The 19,211-nt window shown below is 37.0% G+C and overlaps 1 protein-coding gene across 1 annotated transcript; it reads right to left on the bottom strand.

The window, feature by feature from the left end:
- Window positions 1–18,441: 18,441 nt before the first annotated feature.
- On the bottom strand, window positions 18,442–18,955 carry LOC103700641 (vascular-related unknown protein 1-like). Its single transcript, XM_008782547.5, has 2 exons — window positions 18,623–18,955; window positions 18,442–18,516 (listed from the first exon to the last, which is right to left on the bottom strand). The coding sequence occupies exons 1-2, from the start codon at window positions 18,953–18,955 to the stop codon at window positions 18,442–18,444; spliced, it is 408 nt and encodes a 135-aa protein (XP_008780769.1).
- Window positions 18,956–19,211: the final 256 nt, after the last annotated feature.

Raw genomic sequence — 19,211 nt, 5'->3', positions numbered from 1 at the left:
GGAACCCATACCCTTTTAATTTTTCTTTTAGTTTTACTTTTCCTAAAATTACATACATTTGCTTTATGGCCTACTGTACCACAACAAAAGCAGGTTATTTTCTTAGTTTTTGTTTCCCCAGCTTTAACAAAGAAGTTACTAAGAAGTTTTTGCTTATTCCTTGGTTTATATCCTAAACCGGCTTTATTAAACACTGCACGTTGACTATTTAGTATCATGTTTAATTTTTTAGAACTATAGGTAAATCTTTCAACTAAGGGTTTGTATTTGTTAAGTTCTTTAGTTAGTGTCTGATTTTCGGCTTTTAGATCATTAAGTTCTTTAGTAAGATCCTTATCTAAGGTTTGTTTATATTTTTTAAGTTCTGAAAATTCCTTAGTTAGTTTTTCATTTTCTTTAGTTAAGGTGTTGGTCTTTTGAGTTAAAAGTTGGTTGCTTGTTTTAAGTTCTATATTTTCTTTGGTGATTAAATCCTTATCCTTAACTAATTTATCGTATTTATGTAGGTATGATTGATTAGTTATTTTCAGTTCTTTATTCTTAAGATTTATAGCCTTATATTCTACCATTAATTCATTAAATGCATCATAAAGTTCATCAAATGAAAAATCATAGTGCGTATCGGAAGTTACCTCATTTTCGTTGGCCATGAAACAAAAATTGGCCTTCTCTTCTTGTTCTTCATCCGATGATGAAGATGATGCGTCGGAGTCCGATAGGGTGGTGACAAGGGCTTTCTTCTTCTTCTTGTACTTGCTGCTCTTCTTTAGTAAGGGACACTCAGCTCGGATGTGTCCCGGCTTTTTGCACTCATAGCAGCCGATCCCCTCACTTTCCCTTTCCTTACCTTTGTCCTTGCGGTAGGAATTTGAGGGGCCTCTCCTTTGATGATAGGACTTCTTGTGGTTGATGAATTTCTTGAACTTGCGCACAAGAAGAGCCTCACCACCATCTTCCTCATCTTCTTCTTCTTCACTGCTGCTGCTGCAAGACAAGTCCTTGTTAGAAGAAGTAGATTTTAAAGCTATTACCTTTTTCTTATGGGAGGACTCTTCCTCGTTGTGTTGTTTCATGGTAAGCTCATGCGTCATAAGGGATCCAAGGAGCTCTTCAAGTGGAAGCTTGTTCAAGTCTTTAGCTTCTTGGATTGCCGTCACTTTAGCTTCCCACGACCTTGGTAGACACCGAAGGATTTTCCTGACAAGTTCACTGTTAGTATAGTTCTTGCCAAGGCTTTTTAGGCCATTGATAATATCAGTAAACCTAGTGAACATGCATGTAATTGTTTCGTTAGAGTCCATTTTAAATAGTTCATATTTATGAACCAAAATATTTATTTTGGACTCTTTCACTTGATTCGTGCCCTCATGGGTCACTTCAAGTCTGTCCCAAATCTCTTTTGCAGAATTGCAAGTAGAGACCCTATTGAATTCATTACGGTCTAAGGCACAATAAAACACATTCATAGCTTTAGAGTTTAATTGTGCCTTCCTCATGTCATGTTCATCCCAGTCCATTTCTAGTTTAGGTACCTTAACACCATCTACGTATATGGATGGGATGTATGGCCCATTTACTACAATGGACCACATCTCATAGTCTTGGGCTTGGATGAATATTCTCATCCTAGCCTTCCAGTATGAGTAGTCAGATCCATTGAAGAAAGGGGGTCTTTGGGTGGACTGACCCTCAATGTGAGAAGATCCAAATGGGGTTGTCATTTTGATCTTTTAACTCTTGAGTGGAAGAGTTTTTGGCTCTGATACCACTTGTTGCCCAGATAGACAACCCAAGAGGGGGGGTGAATTGGATTTTTAATATAATTTGGCTAATTAAAACTTTGTGGATGATTAATTAAAAACTATAGCAAGTTATTTAATTAAAGCCTAGTGCTGTGAGTAATGTACGGAGAAGAAGATGAGAGACAATGCACTACAAACACAAAGTTTTATAGTGGTTCGGAGCTAACCCTTGCTCCTACGTCCACTCTCCAAGTCTCACTTGGGAATTTCACTATAACCCCCTTGGATTACAGCCGGTTGTTTTGCAAGCTCACAACCAAACTTGTTGTTTTACGAGCTCACAACGAACTCGGTCGGTTTTCCCAGGCTCACCGACTAGAACCAACTCCGATTGTTTTTCCGGGCTCACAATCAAACCCTTACACACGTTGGTTTTAACTTGGCTCACCAACCAACCTTAAACCCCTTGATTCAATCCCCCGATTGAATCAAGTAAATACAAGAGATAGAAGAAAACAGAAAATAGCTTCTCAAAAGCAGATTTAAGACAATATAATCGTAAAGGAGTTAGAAGCCCTCAAACGCTTTTAAGCTGGTGAAGAGGTATGGCTTCTGGAACTCCGGTCTCCTCTTGAAAGAGTGGTCGACTTGAATGCAGGAGGAGGAAGCTTTGATTGTTGGGAAGAAGTTGTTGGAGCAGTAAATGCAGATCTCCCCTTTTTCGTTTAAGAGCACTTGGAGAGCTTGAAAACTTGAATGCTTGGAGTGGAATATCTGTTCTCTTCCTTGCTACAGTCCTCTGTGGCTATTTAAGCCAACCCCCACGGAAACTAGCCGTTACTCTGCTTTTTCTGGCCGTTCTGCACACTCTGCGCAGCCTGACAATATGACCGTTGGTGGGTTGGAGTCGACTCGCGCGATCAGGAGTCGACTCGGCTGTAGCAGGAGTCGACTCACGCTTTTCCGGAGTCGACTCGGCAACTGTTCCAAATTTGAATTAAAGTTGCCGTCTTGACTGGGAGTCGACTCGTCTTGATCTGGAGTCGACTCGCCAACTTCTGGAGTTGACCTGGCAATTTTTGGAGTCTACTCATCCACTGAAGTCCGTGGATCCAAATTTGAATTTTGTCCACTCGAGTCGACTCGACTGTCCTGGGAGTCGACTCGAATCTCAGAGCCCGAACTCTCGATTCTCTGTCGTTTGGCTCATCCAGTCTTGGAGTCGACTCGAACCTCCTTGGAGTCGACTCGGCTCTCAGTTTCCGAAAGTTGGTCTTCTGCCTTTTGACGTGAAGCTTGTCTTGGACTCGACCCGAGCTGTCTGGGAGTCGACTCGAATCTCAGAGGCAGTAACATGGTCTTCTGTCTGTTGATGGTCGCTCAGTCTCGGAGTCGACTCGTGTACTGCGGGAGTCGACTCGAATCTCAGAGTCCGAAAATCGTTCTCTGACTTTTTCCTTGTGTTCCTCTGAGAGTCGACTCTTACCTTCTTTGGAGTCGACCTGCCAACCATCAGAGTCGACTCGCATTCCACTGGAGTCGACTCGAATCTCAGACCCGAAAACTGCTCTCTGACTTTTCTTTGTGTACCTCTTGGAGTCGACTCTTACTACCCTGGAGTCGACTCGTTGAACATTGGAGTCGACTCGCGCACTTCAGGAGTCGACTCGTTGACAGGTTCTGAGATGAGGCTTTATGTTCTTCTTTCTGTTCTCAGTCGGAGTCGACTCGTACTAGTCTGGAGTCGACTCGAGCTCGTGCCAGTGAACTTGATACGCTTGGAGTCGACTCGTGATACTCGGGAGTCGACTCGAGTCTCAGACATTGGTTCATGCAGACTTCTTAACTTATCCAAAATACTATGAACCAAGTCTAGAAACACTTGGACAGGATTTTCACTGAAACACTCAATTGAATTCATTAGTAATCACAAGATATACTCAATTGCTTTGAGCTCATCAAAATCAAATGGGGTTTTAATCAATCACTCCACACAACTACATTGGCATGCTACCCCATCGCTCTCCCCTAAGACATTTTGGTTTGGACTTCCTCATTAGAAAAATTAAAAAGAATCTATTTGCATGGAGGGTCAAAGTTGATAGCAGACTTGATTCATGCTAGCCTCAATCACGGGATATGCCAACATGATTACCATTTCTAGTGCATTTCAAATTTAAATTTGAATTTCAAACATCAATAGTAGACATGATTTATGCAATCACAACATATGCCAACATGATTACCATTGTTGGTGCATTTCAAATTTGAATTTGAATTTCAAACATCAACCATGCAATTGTCTTCTCTCAGTCTTGGGATATGCAAAATTACCATTTCTCTTGCATTTAAAATTTTGAATTTGAAGTTTGAATTCAAGAAAGGTCCACTCTTAATGCAAGAGTATTTACATAAAATTAAACAAATTAAGGACCAACTAGCTGCTAATAGGGAACCTATGACATTGATATTCTTACATACACCTTATAGACCCTTCCAAACTGCAATTAGAATATGTGCAAAATATGTCCCAGTCACTGTAGAAGAACTCCGTAGCCTTTTATTGGCAGAAGAGTGAAGTCTTTGTAAGTCATCCAATTTCATGCAACTCAATGCTACTGCATTTGTTGCAAATCACAATGGGTCCAACAGGCAAAATGATGATCATTCAACAACTAGAACAGCAACCCTCCAGCAAATATCAACAGTGACATCAAGCATTTGGCACTCAAAAGCATTCCTAGCAATATTGTAGAGGGCCTAAGAATCATGCCAACAATCATGAAGCACCAATCTAGCAAAATAGTATACGGCCTACTTGTCAAATATGTAGCAAAGCTAGATATATAGCTTTGGATTGCTATCATCTTTTGCTCTTGCTTTCTAAGGTCGGCTTCCTCCTCAATGCCTAGCTCCAATGATGGCCACACTGTAGCCCGTGAATGACTCTATAGTGCACGAATACTAGAGCTAATCACCATATTATTGCCGATCTCAGAAATCTGACCACCAACTCTCCATATCAAGGCTCAAATAATGTACAAATCGGAAATGATAAAGGGTTGATTATCAAACATATTAGATCTTCTCATGTCACCACTTCATCCCAATCATTTATATTAAATGATATCCTCCATTGTCCCAATGCATCAGCCAATCTACTTTCAATCAAAAAATTTGCTCATGATAACAATTGCTCCTTCATATTTGATGCTGATGACTTTGTAGTAGAAGATAAGGCTACAAGGAAGATGCTCCACTGTGGGTTACTTAAGAATTGACCCTACACTTTTTACTCACTCCAACCATCAAATAAGAAGATCTCTCCAACATTATTCATCGAGCATTGTGTCTCTATGAGGTATGACACTATCGACTGGGGCACCCATCTTCTTTTCAACAACATTTACTCCTATCTAAATTTTCTCCTTCAATAAAGTCTTCCAAGAGCATTTGCCCATCATATCAACTTGGAAAAAGTCACGAAATTTTCTTTTCTTTTTCTAATTCCTTGTCCTCTATACCCTTGGAACTAATACATTATGATGTATGGAGCTCCGCTCCCCTTATTTCAATTTCAAATTTTAAGTATTATCTTATTTTTGTTCAAAATTTTAGTCATTATAGATGATTATTTTCATTTAATTGCAAGTTTGATGGGTTCACCATATTTGTTCACTTCAAACAACAAGTTGAAACTGTTTTTCAAACAAAAATTAAAATTTTTACATTTGAATGGTGGAAGTTAATTCATGGGACATGCATTCACTAATTTTCTTAAATCTCATAGTATTGTCCATCATTTAACATGTCCACATATGCCTAAATGAAATGGTGTTTTTGAACAAATACATCGCCATATTATTGAAACCACCCTAAGCTTATTGCCTCACTCCAATTTGCCCTTAAATTTAAGTCCTCTTGCAATATTTTTTTGGCTACAGTACCAATCAAAAGGGGCATGGATGCCTTGACATTAAATTAGGTCATATTTTTTTATCCAGATATATTGTCTTTGATGAATTTTTCTTTCGATATCAAAATATTACCTCTCTTCCTTCCACCACATCCTCATCGCTTTCAAATTTGCAAACATGGTGGGTTACATTTAGTTCTAAATTGCCTCACTCAATAGTGCCCCACCAAAATGCTATCCAACGTCCAAGCTCCACTTCAAATCTTGAGCCTATTTTGAGCATTTACCATAGACAATAGTCCATCACATGCCTTGTTAGGCCTCTCTTCAAGCCCACCTGTACCACAACATCAACACACTCAGCTACCAGCCCACATTGATCCCCATGCCCAACCACTAATCACCATCGAGCAACCCTTCCAACCACTCAATTCAACTCACCTAGAATAGTCCCAAAATAACTCAATCCTGCAATCTAATCCTACATCTAACTTGTCCCCATCTATCCCACCCCAACCAGCCTCAAACTCAAGCCGCACTCATTCAATGGTGACAAAATCCCAACATGGAATTATTAAAAAGAAGACCTTCTTTAGCATCAAACATCAAGTTGTCAAGTTATTCTCATCGAAGAAAGGCTTCAACCAGAAGAAAGGTATTGACTTTGATGAGATATACTCTCCAGTTGTCAAGATGAGTTTCATTCGAGTTGTTCTAGGTTTGACAGCTAGCTTGGATCTTGAGCTTGAGCAGTTAGATGTGAAGACTGCTTTTCTCCATGGTGATTTAGAGGAAGAGATCTATATGGTTCAGCAAGAAGAATTTGAAGTAAAGAAAAAATAGCATATAGCTTGTAGGTTGAAAAAGAGTCTGTATGGGTTAAAGAAGGGTCAAAGGTAATAATACAAAAAGTTTGATTCATTCATGGCGGGTCATGACTATACCAAAATAGAGACAGATCATTGTGAGTATATTAGAAAATTTTCTGATGATAAATTCATTATTCTTCTGTTATATGTAGATGACATGTTGATGATAGGACAAGATGATCAATTGATTCACAGTTTGAAGGTAGAGTTGTCCAAATCTTTTTACATGAAAGATCTTGGTGCAGCACAATAAATTTTAGGTATGCAGATTTTTTGGTGACAAAAAAGCCAAGAAGCTATGGTTATCACAGGAGATGTATATTGAGCGGGTACTTGAAAGGTTTAATATGAAGCAGGCTAAACCGGTCAGTACACCTCTTGGCGATCACTTCAGACTAAGTAAGAAAACTTGTCCTACCAAGGAAGAGAAAGAAAGCATGACAGTAGTTCCTTACGCCTCTGCAGTCGGGAGTTTGATGTATGCTATGGTTTGCACATGCCCAAATATTGCTCATGCTGTTGGAGTTGTCAGCAGGTTTCTTGTTAATCCTAGCAAAGATCACTGGCAAGCAGTAAAGTGGATCTTTAGATATTTTAGAGATAGCTCCAAGATATGCTTGACTTTTGGGGGCTCAAAACTAATTTTGGAAGGCTATACAGATACAGATATGGCAGGTGACCTTGATGGAAGGAAATTAACTTCAAGGTATTTGTTTACTTTTGCAGGGAGAGCTATATCTTGGCAGTCAAAACTGCAAAAGTGTGTTGCCTTATCTACCACTGAGGCTGAGTATATTGCAGCTAGTAATGCAGGAAAAGAGATGCTTTGAATGAGACAATTTCTCCAAGATTTGAGTTTGAAGCAAAATGAGTATGTAGTTTATTGTGATAGTCAAAGTGCACCAGACTTGAGCAAGAATGCTACATATCCTTCACACATGAAGCACATAGATGTGAGATACCATTAGCTATGCTAGGCAGCTACAGAGTAGTTAGTACTGCTAAAAAAGATTCACACTAAGAAGAACCCGGCTGACATGATGACAAAAGTTGTTACTAGAGAGAAACTAGAACTTTGTGCCAGATTGGCCGGATGGATTCTAACTAGTAAGTTAGAGCACAGTCTCCTTCCTGTATGGGTTGAAGGGAGAGATTGTAAGTAGGTCCAGCCCATTTGGGTTGGGGGGGCAGATAGCCCACTAGGGCTTCATCCCTTTGCTTTAAAACAAAAAGCTGAAACCTTAATAGGGGTGGCGGTGGCGCATAATAGAGAGACGAGTAGAGAGAGTGATGTGCAGCGGAGAAGAAAGGACACTAGAAGCTTTGGATGCCGAATGGAGAAGAAGAAAGGAAGAAGAAACAAGTTTTTCTCTTATCTTTCTTGAGTGTGGTTTTTCACGCGGAGATTTAACAAATTGGGTTTCTATCTAAGAGTTGTATTTGATACTATAAAGAGATGTAGTATTTATTATTAGGGATCTCATTACATTCTTGGGTTCATTACATTGTGGTTGTTTGAGTAAGATTATTGTTACTCTTAGGGCATTGATAATGGTGTTTTTCCAATTTATTGAGAACTCAAGTTTTGGGCATAAACTTGAGCATTGTGAACTCTATATTTATTATAATGGATTGATCAGATTTACCCCATAGTTTTTTTTTTCTCTACACTGGTAGGTTTTTCCACGTACATTTGGTGTATGGGTTCTTCTTTCGCTCCCTAGGTGTTTGATATATTGCTTGTGTCAATATTGCTTTTAGTTGGTTTTAGTTTTGGTTTAATATATTCCACAATATTCTTTTTTGGCCCTAACACAACCTAGGCATCAGGCTTGTCTCCCACCTTTCCCACTTAATCCTTGTAAATATGTTATCCTTTAACCACCAGGTGTTAATCACTCCAGTTCTTCCTATAAATTCTTCATATTTAATTAAACTCTCGAGTCAGGCCTCCCTCTCCTCCTCTTTAACATCTTTCACTGTTCTGCATTCTTTGGTGCATTGCTCCCTCCCTTCCTCTTTGAACTTGTTGGTGGCACTCTTTGTGAAACCAAAATTTTGATGCTTAGTTATGGTTTTCTTTCTAATTATCTATTTTAGTGAAATTTTTAGATAATGAATGTCAACCTAACATGAAACATATGATGTGAGACTTGGGTCCATTCCTCCATGACAAGTCCCAATCTCAAAAATAAATGATGTCTCACTAATGCTAATATCCCAGAGCAAAGGGTTAAAATTCTCCGCTGCATGGTTTAGAAAACTAAAACTCCACTGTACATTTCCCCATATCGAAGGGGTGCCGACATGATGCTCTTGGAATGGCCAAAATCCATGGGAATCCCCCACCTGCTACACTCCGTGTATCCCACGGATCCAAGGCTGCCGTATCGGACCGGAGAAGTGAAGCACGAGCAATAACAGTGCTCAACCCCATGCAAGTTTTGGATAGGAATGGCAATAGGTGGGATATGAGCAGGACAGACCATCACTCATATCCGTCCAATACCTATCTCGGTAGGAGACAAAACAGGTGGGGCAGGTAGGCTCTCGGAATAAAAAGGATGGATTGGTTTAGATACAAGAAGTTCGATGGATTGGGCCAAGTAAAGCTACAAATTTAATTTTTTATTTTTTTTATCTCAATTTTTTTTTTTTTAAAGAGTTATATATAATCTGTTCAGGTTCGGGATGAGTTTTGGATAAAACCCGTCATATTAGGTTCAAGTCTGATATATGATGGGGCGGACTAAATTTTCATCCTTGGTTGTGGACAGCATCTAACACCTACTTTTGATGAATATGTCTTGAATACAATAATAACTGTTATGGCAGTCAGTATTAACTATTGTAGTAGAAATTAATGGAGAATAGATATCAGATAGAGGTATTATATTTTGCAATGTAACTATTATAAAAGTTCTTATATACATTGTGTCAAGGGGATCTGAGTTGAAAATTTGTCCATTGGACGGATGCTTGACAGGAGAAAATGTCAGCCATATTTAAAGAAAAAAGCTGGAATGGAGGCCTGTGAACATTATGACAGCCCTTAACTATATATGTTTGTTGTTGTAAGCTGTGCTGCCCAGCCCTTCGAGTCTTCAGCACGTACATAGCAAACTGTGGAGTTCCTATCCTTTACTTTGGGCCATGTTTGTGAGACTAGGAGAGTGGTTGGATGTCTTGATTAATCCATGACAAGACCTGACTTCAAAGTCACATAACATCCAAAACACTTCACCCAACTCCATGTATGCTTTGTAATGTCGGTGAGAAATTAGATTTGCTCTCTTGACCACCCTCACCAAGTAAACCTTCTAAAGCCAAGAAAGGATGCAGTGGTCTAAATTGAGAGAATCAATCCAGTTGAAAACTTCAATTTTGTGGACTTGATAAAAGCAGCTGAGGTCCGCCACCTAATGGTCATATAACAAGGAAAATTATGGGCGAGATCAATTCCCTTTCTCTTCACAGCTCATAGAATCATATAATGTTCAGGCTGGAAAACTGGTGAATTGAACCCCTGGCCAGTTCTTCAGACTGTTTATAAAACCTTTGAAAATGGTGCTTTAAATAGTATTCAAATAACTATAATCTGGTTTAGGTTGAAGGCCATCAACCAATTAATATAGCAACTCTTGCAGCTATAATTAAGATTCTTTTTTATAGTTAATCTATATCATTATTTTTTTGTTATGGCATTATCTTAAATAGGTGTTTCATAATCAATTATTTCCATGAAATATTATGATCAATTCTTTAATGATTTAGTAGAAATTTACATATATACTCATTTCAGTTTTTTTATATTATTAAAACCATATAATTTAGCATATTAAAAATATCTACGAATTCCATATATTTTTCTACATCATACATTCTTTACAATTTTTAGAAAACTTTAGTGATTCATCTTATTTCTATTTATGTTGCAATTAAAGAGAAGCATTTAATTAATGTTGACCTATGTGATCTATGGAGTAGTTTAAAAAATATCAATTATTATGCATATCTAATATAAAATAATATTATTTTTAATTTTTTAAATTTAAAATAATTTTAATGCAAATCAGTCCTAGAAATTGATCTAGTGGTTGGACCAGTGGCCCAATGACCCGTACCCTTGCTCATCTATGGTCCCGTTTTAATTACTATGTATAGAGTAACATTATCCTTTAAAATTTCAGCAAGATATTCAAGATTGCAACAAATCCCAATGCCATAAAAGAAATGGTTAGTTTGTTTGATTTAACTAAGCACTGCAATTCATATTAGATTCCCATCCTACTCCTAATACTTGAGGTTTGCTTGGATTAAGATGAGAAAATTATTTTTCAGTTTTCCTTTATTTTTGTTCCAAGATATTCTTTTTTTATTTATTGGAAAAAAAAATTAAGCATGCGATTATAGATAATAATTGTGTCTCAAGGAAGAAAATATTATTTTGTATGTGGTTCTATAAAATCTACCTACTTCCTTCTGAGAAAGAGAAATCTTTGTCTTGAACATGTCCCCCAACCATTTCCCCTTTTGACTTCCCATCTTGCTTTAAGGTTTACTGGTGATTTCATTTGGATTGAACATAAACAACATGAATAAATAGAAGTAGAGGAGCTCCCTGTTAATTTTTTCGCCACCAATTCATGATTTGCTAATGATTTAGTTAATTAGAAACAGAGTTTATGATTTTATAAAGCAACCAATGAGAAGAATCTTCAATTGCATAAGCCGGATTTTCTGATTATATCTGGCTATCTGCATGCTGATTTAGCATTATTACCTCTATAATTGTGCCTACAAAACAAAAGACATGCTGTGGTAACTAGTTGCCCATTATGGTAGTTATTCGTGGAAGCAACATGACATTTCAACAACTGGTTGTTGGATCGCTGAGTTTGCCATTGTTAGCACAGCTATCATATTTTCTTTCTCAGGAAGTTTTAATTTCTAAATTCTGAATTAGATAATGTGACGACTCACCTTTAATCTCATGTCGGTTATCCGTCGAGAAGATCTTGCGTACCTATACAAGACTAAAGAATTTAAAAAATACATTCCAGTTAGTTTTTTTAGGTGAGGTCCTGAGTTGTGACAAATGGTATCAGAGCGAACTTAGCTCATAGCCTATGTGGACTAAGAGACACTACAGCATAGGTTCATGGAGACTGACCATGGGCCTATCGTAGTGCTTGTGATTAGATTTGAATAAATTTGAATTCTCAGCCTGACGAGAACGTGAAGGCTTGAACGCCTTTAGTCCCATATGGTTATTCGCTGAGGAGATCTTGAGTATTTATATAGAATTAAGGAACCCAAAAAAAATACCTTTCGGCTAGTTTTTTTTGGTGAGGTTCTAGGTTGTGATCGATAATTAAGGGGATAAAATAAGTTAAGCAAAACTATCTTTTATATTTCTATGACGACTCCTACAACAGCTTACTGAAAAATGTTGTTTCCATCGATCTTATGATTAATGACCGTTATCCAAACTCTCATGTCGCAACCTATATCTGCCAATATAAAACCAGTACATTTCTTAGACTCTCTCTCTCCTTATAACTAATCTAAAGTGACATTTTATAATCAAGACTTTGTCGAAAGCTGTCTGATATTACTAACAGGAAGAAATCACTGTATCCTGACTGCTTCAATCAATGCTAGATAAGAGAACAAATTAAACATTTGAAATGGCGTATTGACTATGGGTCTTTAATTAACTTTTTCTACAAGAACTGTATTATTTGGAATAGGATCAAATGGCAGTGTTTACTTATAGTTTACCAATCATCAATTGTATTTACCGACTCACTTTTTTCTGCTAAAGTTCCAGACATGCTCGCCCATCACAATCCAGTTCGTTGAACTGTCTACATCTCTCTAATGGGCAGATTCCCATTGCATCTTTGGCTGCTTCCATCATTGCTGACATGGAAAATAACATGAAAAAAGCTTAAAAGTTAAAGAAAATTTGTTGGGTTTTAGTCTTCTAGTTTGAAATTAATGTAACATAGTGGTATTATTGCATTAAATGGAATGGGATTTGATCTCTTCTATCTTTGATGGTACTGGAATCCAAAATCCACCATTAGCTTCCTTGAGCGTGGCTAGATTTATAGCCATTGGAAGCAAAGCAAGTGGATGATGAGGTAGCACTATTACTATATTCAAATATCTGAGATGCATAGAATAGCAAAACCATCTTTACAATTTTACCACTTTCACTAATCCTCTAAATGTTATCTAAAATAGAAAAGGGAATGTTACCTTAAGAGAACATGGCATCCAGTTAAATATTTATAAGCATAACTGTGAGGACCCGTACGGGCGTGTGTTCAGTCTCATATTAGTTATTTGCTTGATAGATCTTGGGTACTTATACAGGATCAAAAAATTCAAATAATACCTTCTAGCTAGTCTTTTTGGGTGAGGTCCCAGATTGTGACAAATGGTAACAGAGCGGACTCGACCTATAATCTATGTGGACTAGGAGACACTGCAGCACGGATCCATTGGGGCTGACCACGGGCCGATCATAGTGTTTGTAATTACATGTAAATAGATTTGAACCTTTAGCCTGACGAACACGTCAGGATTTGAACAGAGAGAGTATATGAGGACCCATATGGACGTGTGTTTAGTTTCATATCAGTTATTTACTAAATAGATTTTAGGTACTTATATAAGATCAAGAAATCCAAATAATATCTTCCGGCTAGCCATTTTGGGTGTGGTCTTGGGTTGTTACAATAACAAAGGACAAACTAATGGCTTGAGGCTACTCCAGAAGCTACTGATATTGAGAGCATGGTAAAGGTTACACTCTAATATTTGCTTATGTTAAGAGAGCATATGATACAGCTGGAAAGGAAGAAGAAATGATTTGATCCATGAAGCTACACTTTGAAGATTGGCATATAAGTAGAAGTAAACTGAATTGAACAATCTTTTGCTTAGTGAAGAAAATTCTCTTGAATTTTATTAGTATACTAAAAAACTACTCTAAAGGTTCAATTATAGGTTTACTAATATTCAGAAAGCATGTGACATAGTTGGAAAAAAAGATTGGGTGATTTGATCGACGTTGTTACATTTTGAAGATTAACATGTAAATAGAAGTTAACTAGATTAAAGAATATTTTGCTTGGTGAACAAAATTCTCCTGAAAAATTTTATTAATATGTCAAAAAACTACTCTAGAGGTTCAATCACAGGATTTACTTATATTCAAAGAGCATGTGATATAGCCGGAAAGAAAAAAGGGATGATTTAATCGACGATGTTACACTTTGAAGATAAATATGTAAATAGAACCAAACTAGATTGAATAATCCTTCGCTTGGTAAAGAAAATTCTCTCAAAAAAAATTTATTAATATGTCAAGAAAACTACTCTAAAGGTTCGATGACAGGGTTTACTTATGTTTAAAAGTGTGAGACATAGCTAAATAGAAAGAAGGGGTGATTTGATCAACAAAGTTATACTTTAAAGATTAACACATAGATAGCAATAAACTGGATTGAAGAACCCTTCACTTGGTGAAGAAAAATTTCTCATAAAATTTTATTAATATAGACTACTCTGTACAATATATTAGATGCATATATAAGACATAATTCTCTAACCCTAATTCGGGACTTAAAATAGAAATTAACAATAAGAAAATATGCTGTAGTTATTCTACTACAGGTATAAAAACCTGACTAAAATATGATATTGTCCCTACTAAAAAAATTATAAGAAAATCCAACAAAAATCTGTGAATTTGCTAACTCATGCGATGCTTGGCATGATCTAGCTAGTCATGGTGCTTGTTGGCTGCACCCTGTGCTACATCAGCATGTGAGATAGTAGGAAACCTAAAGAACCCTAAGGGTTTCTTCCTTAACACATTTTAAACATGTACTATGAATTGCTATATAGTAGGATACTAGTCATTTTCTCCTAAAAACAGTATTGATCGTTTGTATTATGTATCATGCCATTATATACTATTTCCTAAAAACAATATTATATGCTTTGACTGTTTAAAAATCCATTTCTCCGAGAAAGTCACTTAAATAAATTAATTAATAGTCATTAGTAAGAACTCATTCCAAACACATGCATACATCCATATATATGTATATCGGGTGTGTGTGTGTGTGTAACTGGGATCAGGTCTTAGATTAGTTTGAGTCTTGATTGAATGATAGGGGTCCAACATTAATGATTCAAGCTATTGGATGCAATCTTCTACATCTAAACTATTTATATATAAAAAATCGTGTGTGACTGGGGGATTTTGCGGTGGCCATAAAACGGCACCATATCTCTTTTTTCTGCCATCCCTGTCCCTATCCGTTTTCATAGGAGTTGGATTCTTCCTATGCATATGGCTTGGATCCTTCTCACCATGTGTCTCCTTCCTACCACAAGTCTTGGAACCTTCATTTTAAATTTATTAAATTCCATGCTTCCTTTCTTTATGTTGAGGTTTGTAGGAATAACAATATCATAGGAGTTGGTGGTTTTACTACGTTAGCTGTTAGTTATGTCTGTATATGTTTAATTGGTTGCTTGTGATCAGATTTAAGAATTCAGACAACTAAGCCTGCTGGAACGGAAGAAGTACTCCGGTATGGTCTCAGACAATACGAGTGAAGAAGGGAAGATGGAAAGGGTGCCAGATGTGAATCTTTCAAGATCTCTAAAGCTAAATCTTGGCACCAAAAAGTACGAAGATTCACTGCTTGCTTATGCGAGTCCCCTCCTCAGTCCTTTATGCTAGCAAGGGATGCCATAGAGTTGCGATTAGTTGGAAGAATCTAACACGGTTGCAATCGTCCGAACATCAACAGTTCATTGCATGGAACCACAGAAAGCAACACAAAAAAAATCAGAAGCATACCAAAAATGAGTGAAACATTCACTTGGGTCGCTTGTCAAAAGAAATTGCCTCCACTGGACGGCAAAAATTTTCACTATATAGTAATAATAGACTAGGATATGAGTTCATATGACAAGATCACAAAATGCTACCTATAGCAGCATGCCTTCATGTAGTGGTCATAGCAAGTAATATATCCAACATTAGTATTTACATATTTAATATAATTTATGTATTTTAACATATATATGGGAATTTACATTTATAATTTCGTTAAATATAGAATGATTGTAGTGCTGTTTTTCTCACTATTAAGAGTTGTTATATCCAATATCCTAGTGACTAATATATAACAGGTACCATGACATAGAAATAAAGTGATACTTTATTGTTGGCCAAACAGTGATCCATTGGAACACTACTATAGTCCATAATAGTTTCAGCCTACAGCCTTTAAGCAGCCAAATAACATTTTTCTTTTACATTTAATATAGGCTTGAAACTAGAAAATATATGGAATCGATAAATTATCAGGGAATTCAATTACCTACCATGGTTTCTCACTATGTCAGCAATGCTGCAGGGGGACATGTATCTTAATGAAAGGATACCAAGTGTCATAAGCCTCTGTGCCATGTCCTCTGCAAGCCAACTAATTAGACACTGGTGCCATGTGATATGCCTCGCAATGTCAATGTAGTGGGATCCAACGTTTTTGGTAATTGTCGTTCTATTTTCCATTATGGAAGTCTAATCACCATACTAATAAAAAGCCATCCTAGCGGCCAAATAAACCCAACAATGGATTTATGTCGTTCTTTACGCTCTTGTTTATGTTTTTCTTCTTCCAACTATTATTAAATTAACTATATATTAGCTAGTTTCTTATAAAATTTAGAATAAATTTTGCTAATGAAAGGTATTGGCATAAATGAGTGGATTTTTTTAGTTGGTTTATCTATTCATTCCACACCATTTGTAATGGTGAAGGATATAATAAGGAGAAAAAAGATAATGATATATTGCTTCTAAGTCAAGTCAACTTGTGAAGTTAAAAGACATCTTCGGAATGTCTTCAAAGTGAGGCTGCCAAAGTTTTAGTACCCAACCTGCTGCCTCTTTTCCCTTGCACGCGGAAGGATCTTCCCTTTGCATACCTTCTTATTCTTAGTTTAATGACTGTGAAATCTCAGCATTAGCTATTGGAAAGGATTTAATAGAAAATATTCAAGATTTTATATTGGAAAAGATTTATTGTAGATAGACAGGGTTTATGTATTATACTCTTACAGAATTAGCTAAAATTCTCGACCTCAAGTTGGGTATATACGACAAGATTTAAATAATATTTTTTCCGATTGATCATTCTGGACAAATCAACCATGGGGTTGTTAAAACGATGCAAACTCAACCATTTTTCTTTAATGGATATGATTGGAATGAATGTTGAATCCAATATCTTAGGATGGTGAATCTAAAAGGATATACATATATAGCATCTTCTCTCGTTATAACATAGCAGCTTCGTCTGAAGCCCGTTTCATCATGGAAGGATGTTCTTGTGGCAAGTCCTAGCAAACTAAGACACAAAATGGAGTCTGAAGACAACATGGAAGGGTGTTCTTGGGGCAGGTCCTAGGAAACTAAGATGCAAAATGGAGTCTGAAGAACATTCTTCCAATATGGATCAATCAACATCGACAAATGATATGAATGTTGTCGGGTATGCATTGAAAAGCTGAGACTAAAATCCTTCATCAAATTCCAACAGTATCTCACACTAGCCTTTAACCATATTGTTGTTGCATTTTATTGGAAGGAGGCATCTCCAAATGGAGGGTGGAAGTAAAAGATTGCTCATTTAATTTTGTTTATAACTAGCTACAATTAAACTACAATATATTAATTTTCTGACTAGTTACAAGTTTTCTGGCAGGAGAAAGACTCCAACACAAATTTAGTCAATATCTTCAAACATTATTGATCCGAATATGAGGGAATTTTGATAAAGGATTTGCATTACATCCCGAATATATTGTATGAAACTTGTTGGATGTTATTTCATATATTATTCTCTAATTTTGATGTTTAACTTTTCCTCTCTCCATTTCCAACAACTATTTGTACAATGCCATTGGCACCTAACTTCTAAGAGCTTGCCCTTCAGGAGATCCAAGATCATACAAATCCTAGGTGTATATATATATATCCCCTCCATTGTCATGTAACACAATGGAATGCATTCTTATATTGCATTGGAAGTCTATTACCCAGAAGTACGTAAGGTTAATAGAAATTGAGATAGTTTGGACACGGCCCGCAGCTAGTAGCTCAACTGGTTGGCAGGCCTCCTCTTCAAATTAGAGGTCTCGGATTCAAACCTAAGTGGTGGCGAATGATCCTGCCGTGTAAAAAAAAAAAAAAAACTTGGACATATTGTTTATAAAATGATAATACAAACCTTTCGTTTTATTCCAATCATGTAATTTTAACTGTTTGTCATTACATATTCTTCCTTGGTCTTCTTGCCTTCAATCAGAGAAGGAATCTTTAAAAGCTAGTACTTACATGACCAAACACATAAAATGATGCATGACCTATTGAAGCCAGACCACTCACCAAAACTTCCTCTCAACATAAACACACCCACCCACACACACACACACACACACACACACAAAGAATCTTCATATAATATATGGTTTATCTGAGATAGTCTAACAGCATAGATAAAGGGTCCCAGCATAGTCCCTTTTTCCTCATCTCTGAACCCTCAAATTTCTTCTCGCTAAAATTCATTTCATCAATCTCTTCTCCCCTCGGCTCTCCACAATTAGCACTTCCCAGACTCTTTCTCTACAGAAAACCGAAAACAATATATATATATATATATATATATATATATATATATATATATATATATATATATATATATATATATATATATATATATATATATATGTTTGTTATGTAATATAAAACAAGAAAATACCAAAACCTGATCAAGATACAAAGGGAAACAGTAACAAAACCGACATAAAAAACTTAAGCTATCGGAGATATCTTTCTGTCGTCCTCTTTCCTCCTTAAATCAACACCTAAATAATTCAAATGACTAACCTGTTCAAGAAATCAACGTTTTTAGAGCCTAAACCATATAAGAAAATATTAATAATAACTTGAGCATAAGAGAAGAACAGGAAAATAGAACTTGAGCTATCCTAACCTTAGGACTGTTAAGAGGAGAACTAGCAGTATCCTCCAGGGGATCATCCCCCAAGGTCACCTTTGCCTTCCTTTTCTTAAAGCTTAACTTCTTGCACCCCTTGGATGGCTCGGCGTGAGCTGGAGGCTTCCATGCGACGTATGAAGCGGCATCAGAGACCATGGAAGACCCACCACCAATATTAGGAGAAAAACCAGTAGAAGTAGAACCTTCCTTCTTCTGTGATGCTAAGAAGTCCTCGAGATAGGAGGTCCAACCACTCTCCTCAGACAGAGGTGTCCCTTCCTTGGAACAATGAGACTTGCCCATGGAAGAGTGGCCTGGGTCCTCCATTTGAGGGAATGGGAGATAGTGAGGTTCGCCTTTATGTAGAGAGAAGAGGAACCAAGGAGTCGCTTATATAACATCGAAGAAAGGAGAGTAAACGGAGACAAAATATGAGAGAGAGAGAGAGAGAGAGAGACCAGTGTGGGGTTTGGGGAGTTATAACTAGGGAAGCCTTGACCTCTCATGTCAGTAACATACGAGATTTCAACACAACTAGACATGTATTCTCCCCCACCCACCACCTCTCTCTCTCTCTCTCTCT

Source organism: Phoenix dactylifera, chromosome 8, assembly GCF_051530095.1.
Source record: "Phoenix dactylifera cultivar Ajwa chromosome 8, Ajwa_hap1_PhDact_Kaust_v1.1, whole genome shotgun sequence".
NCBI classification, from domain to species: Eukaryota; Viridiplantae; Streptophyta; class Magnoliopsida; order Arecales; family Arecaceae; genus Phoenix; species Phoenix dactylifera.
The sequence above is the reverse complement of the archived record's forward strand: the minus strand, read 5'-3'. Positions and strand labels throughout refer to the sequence as shown.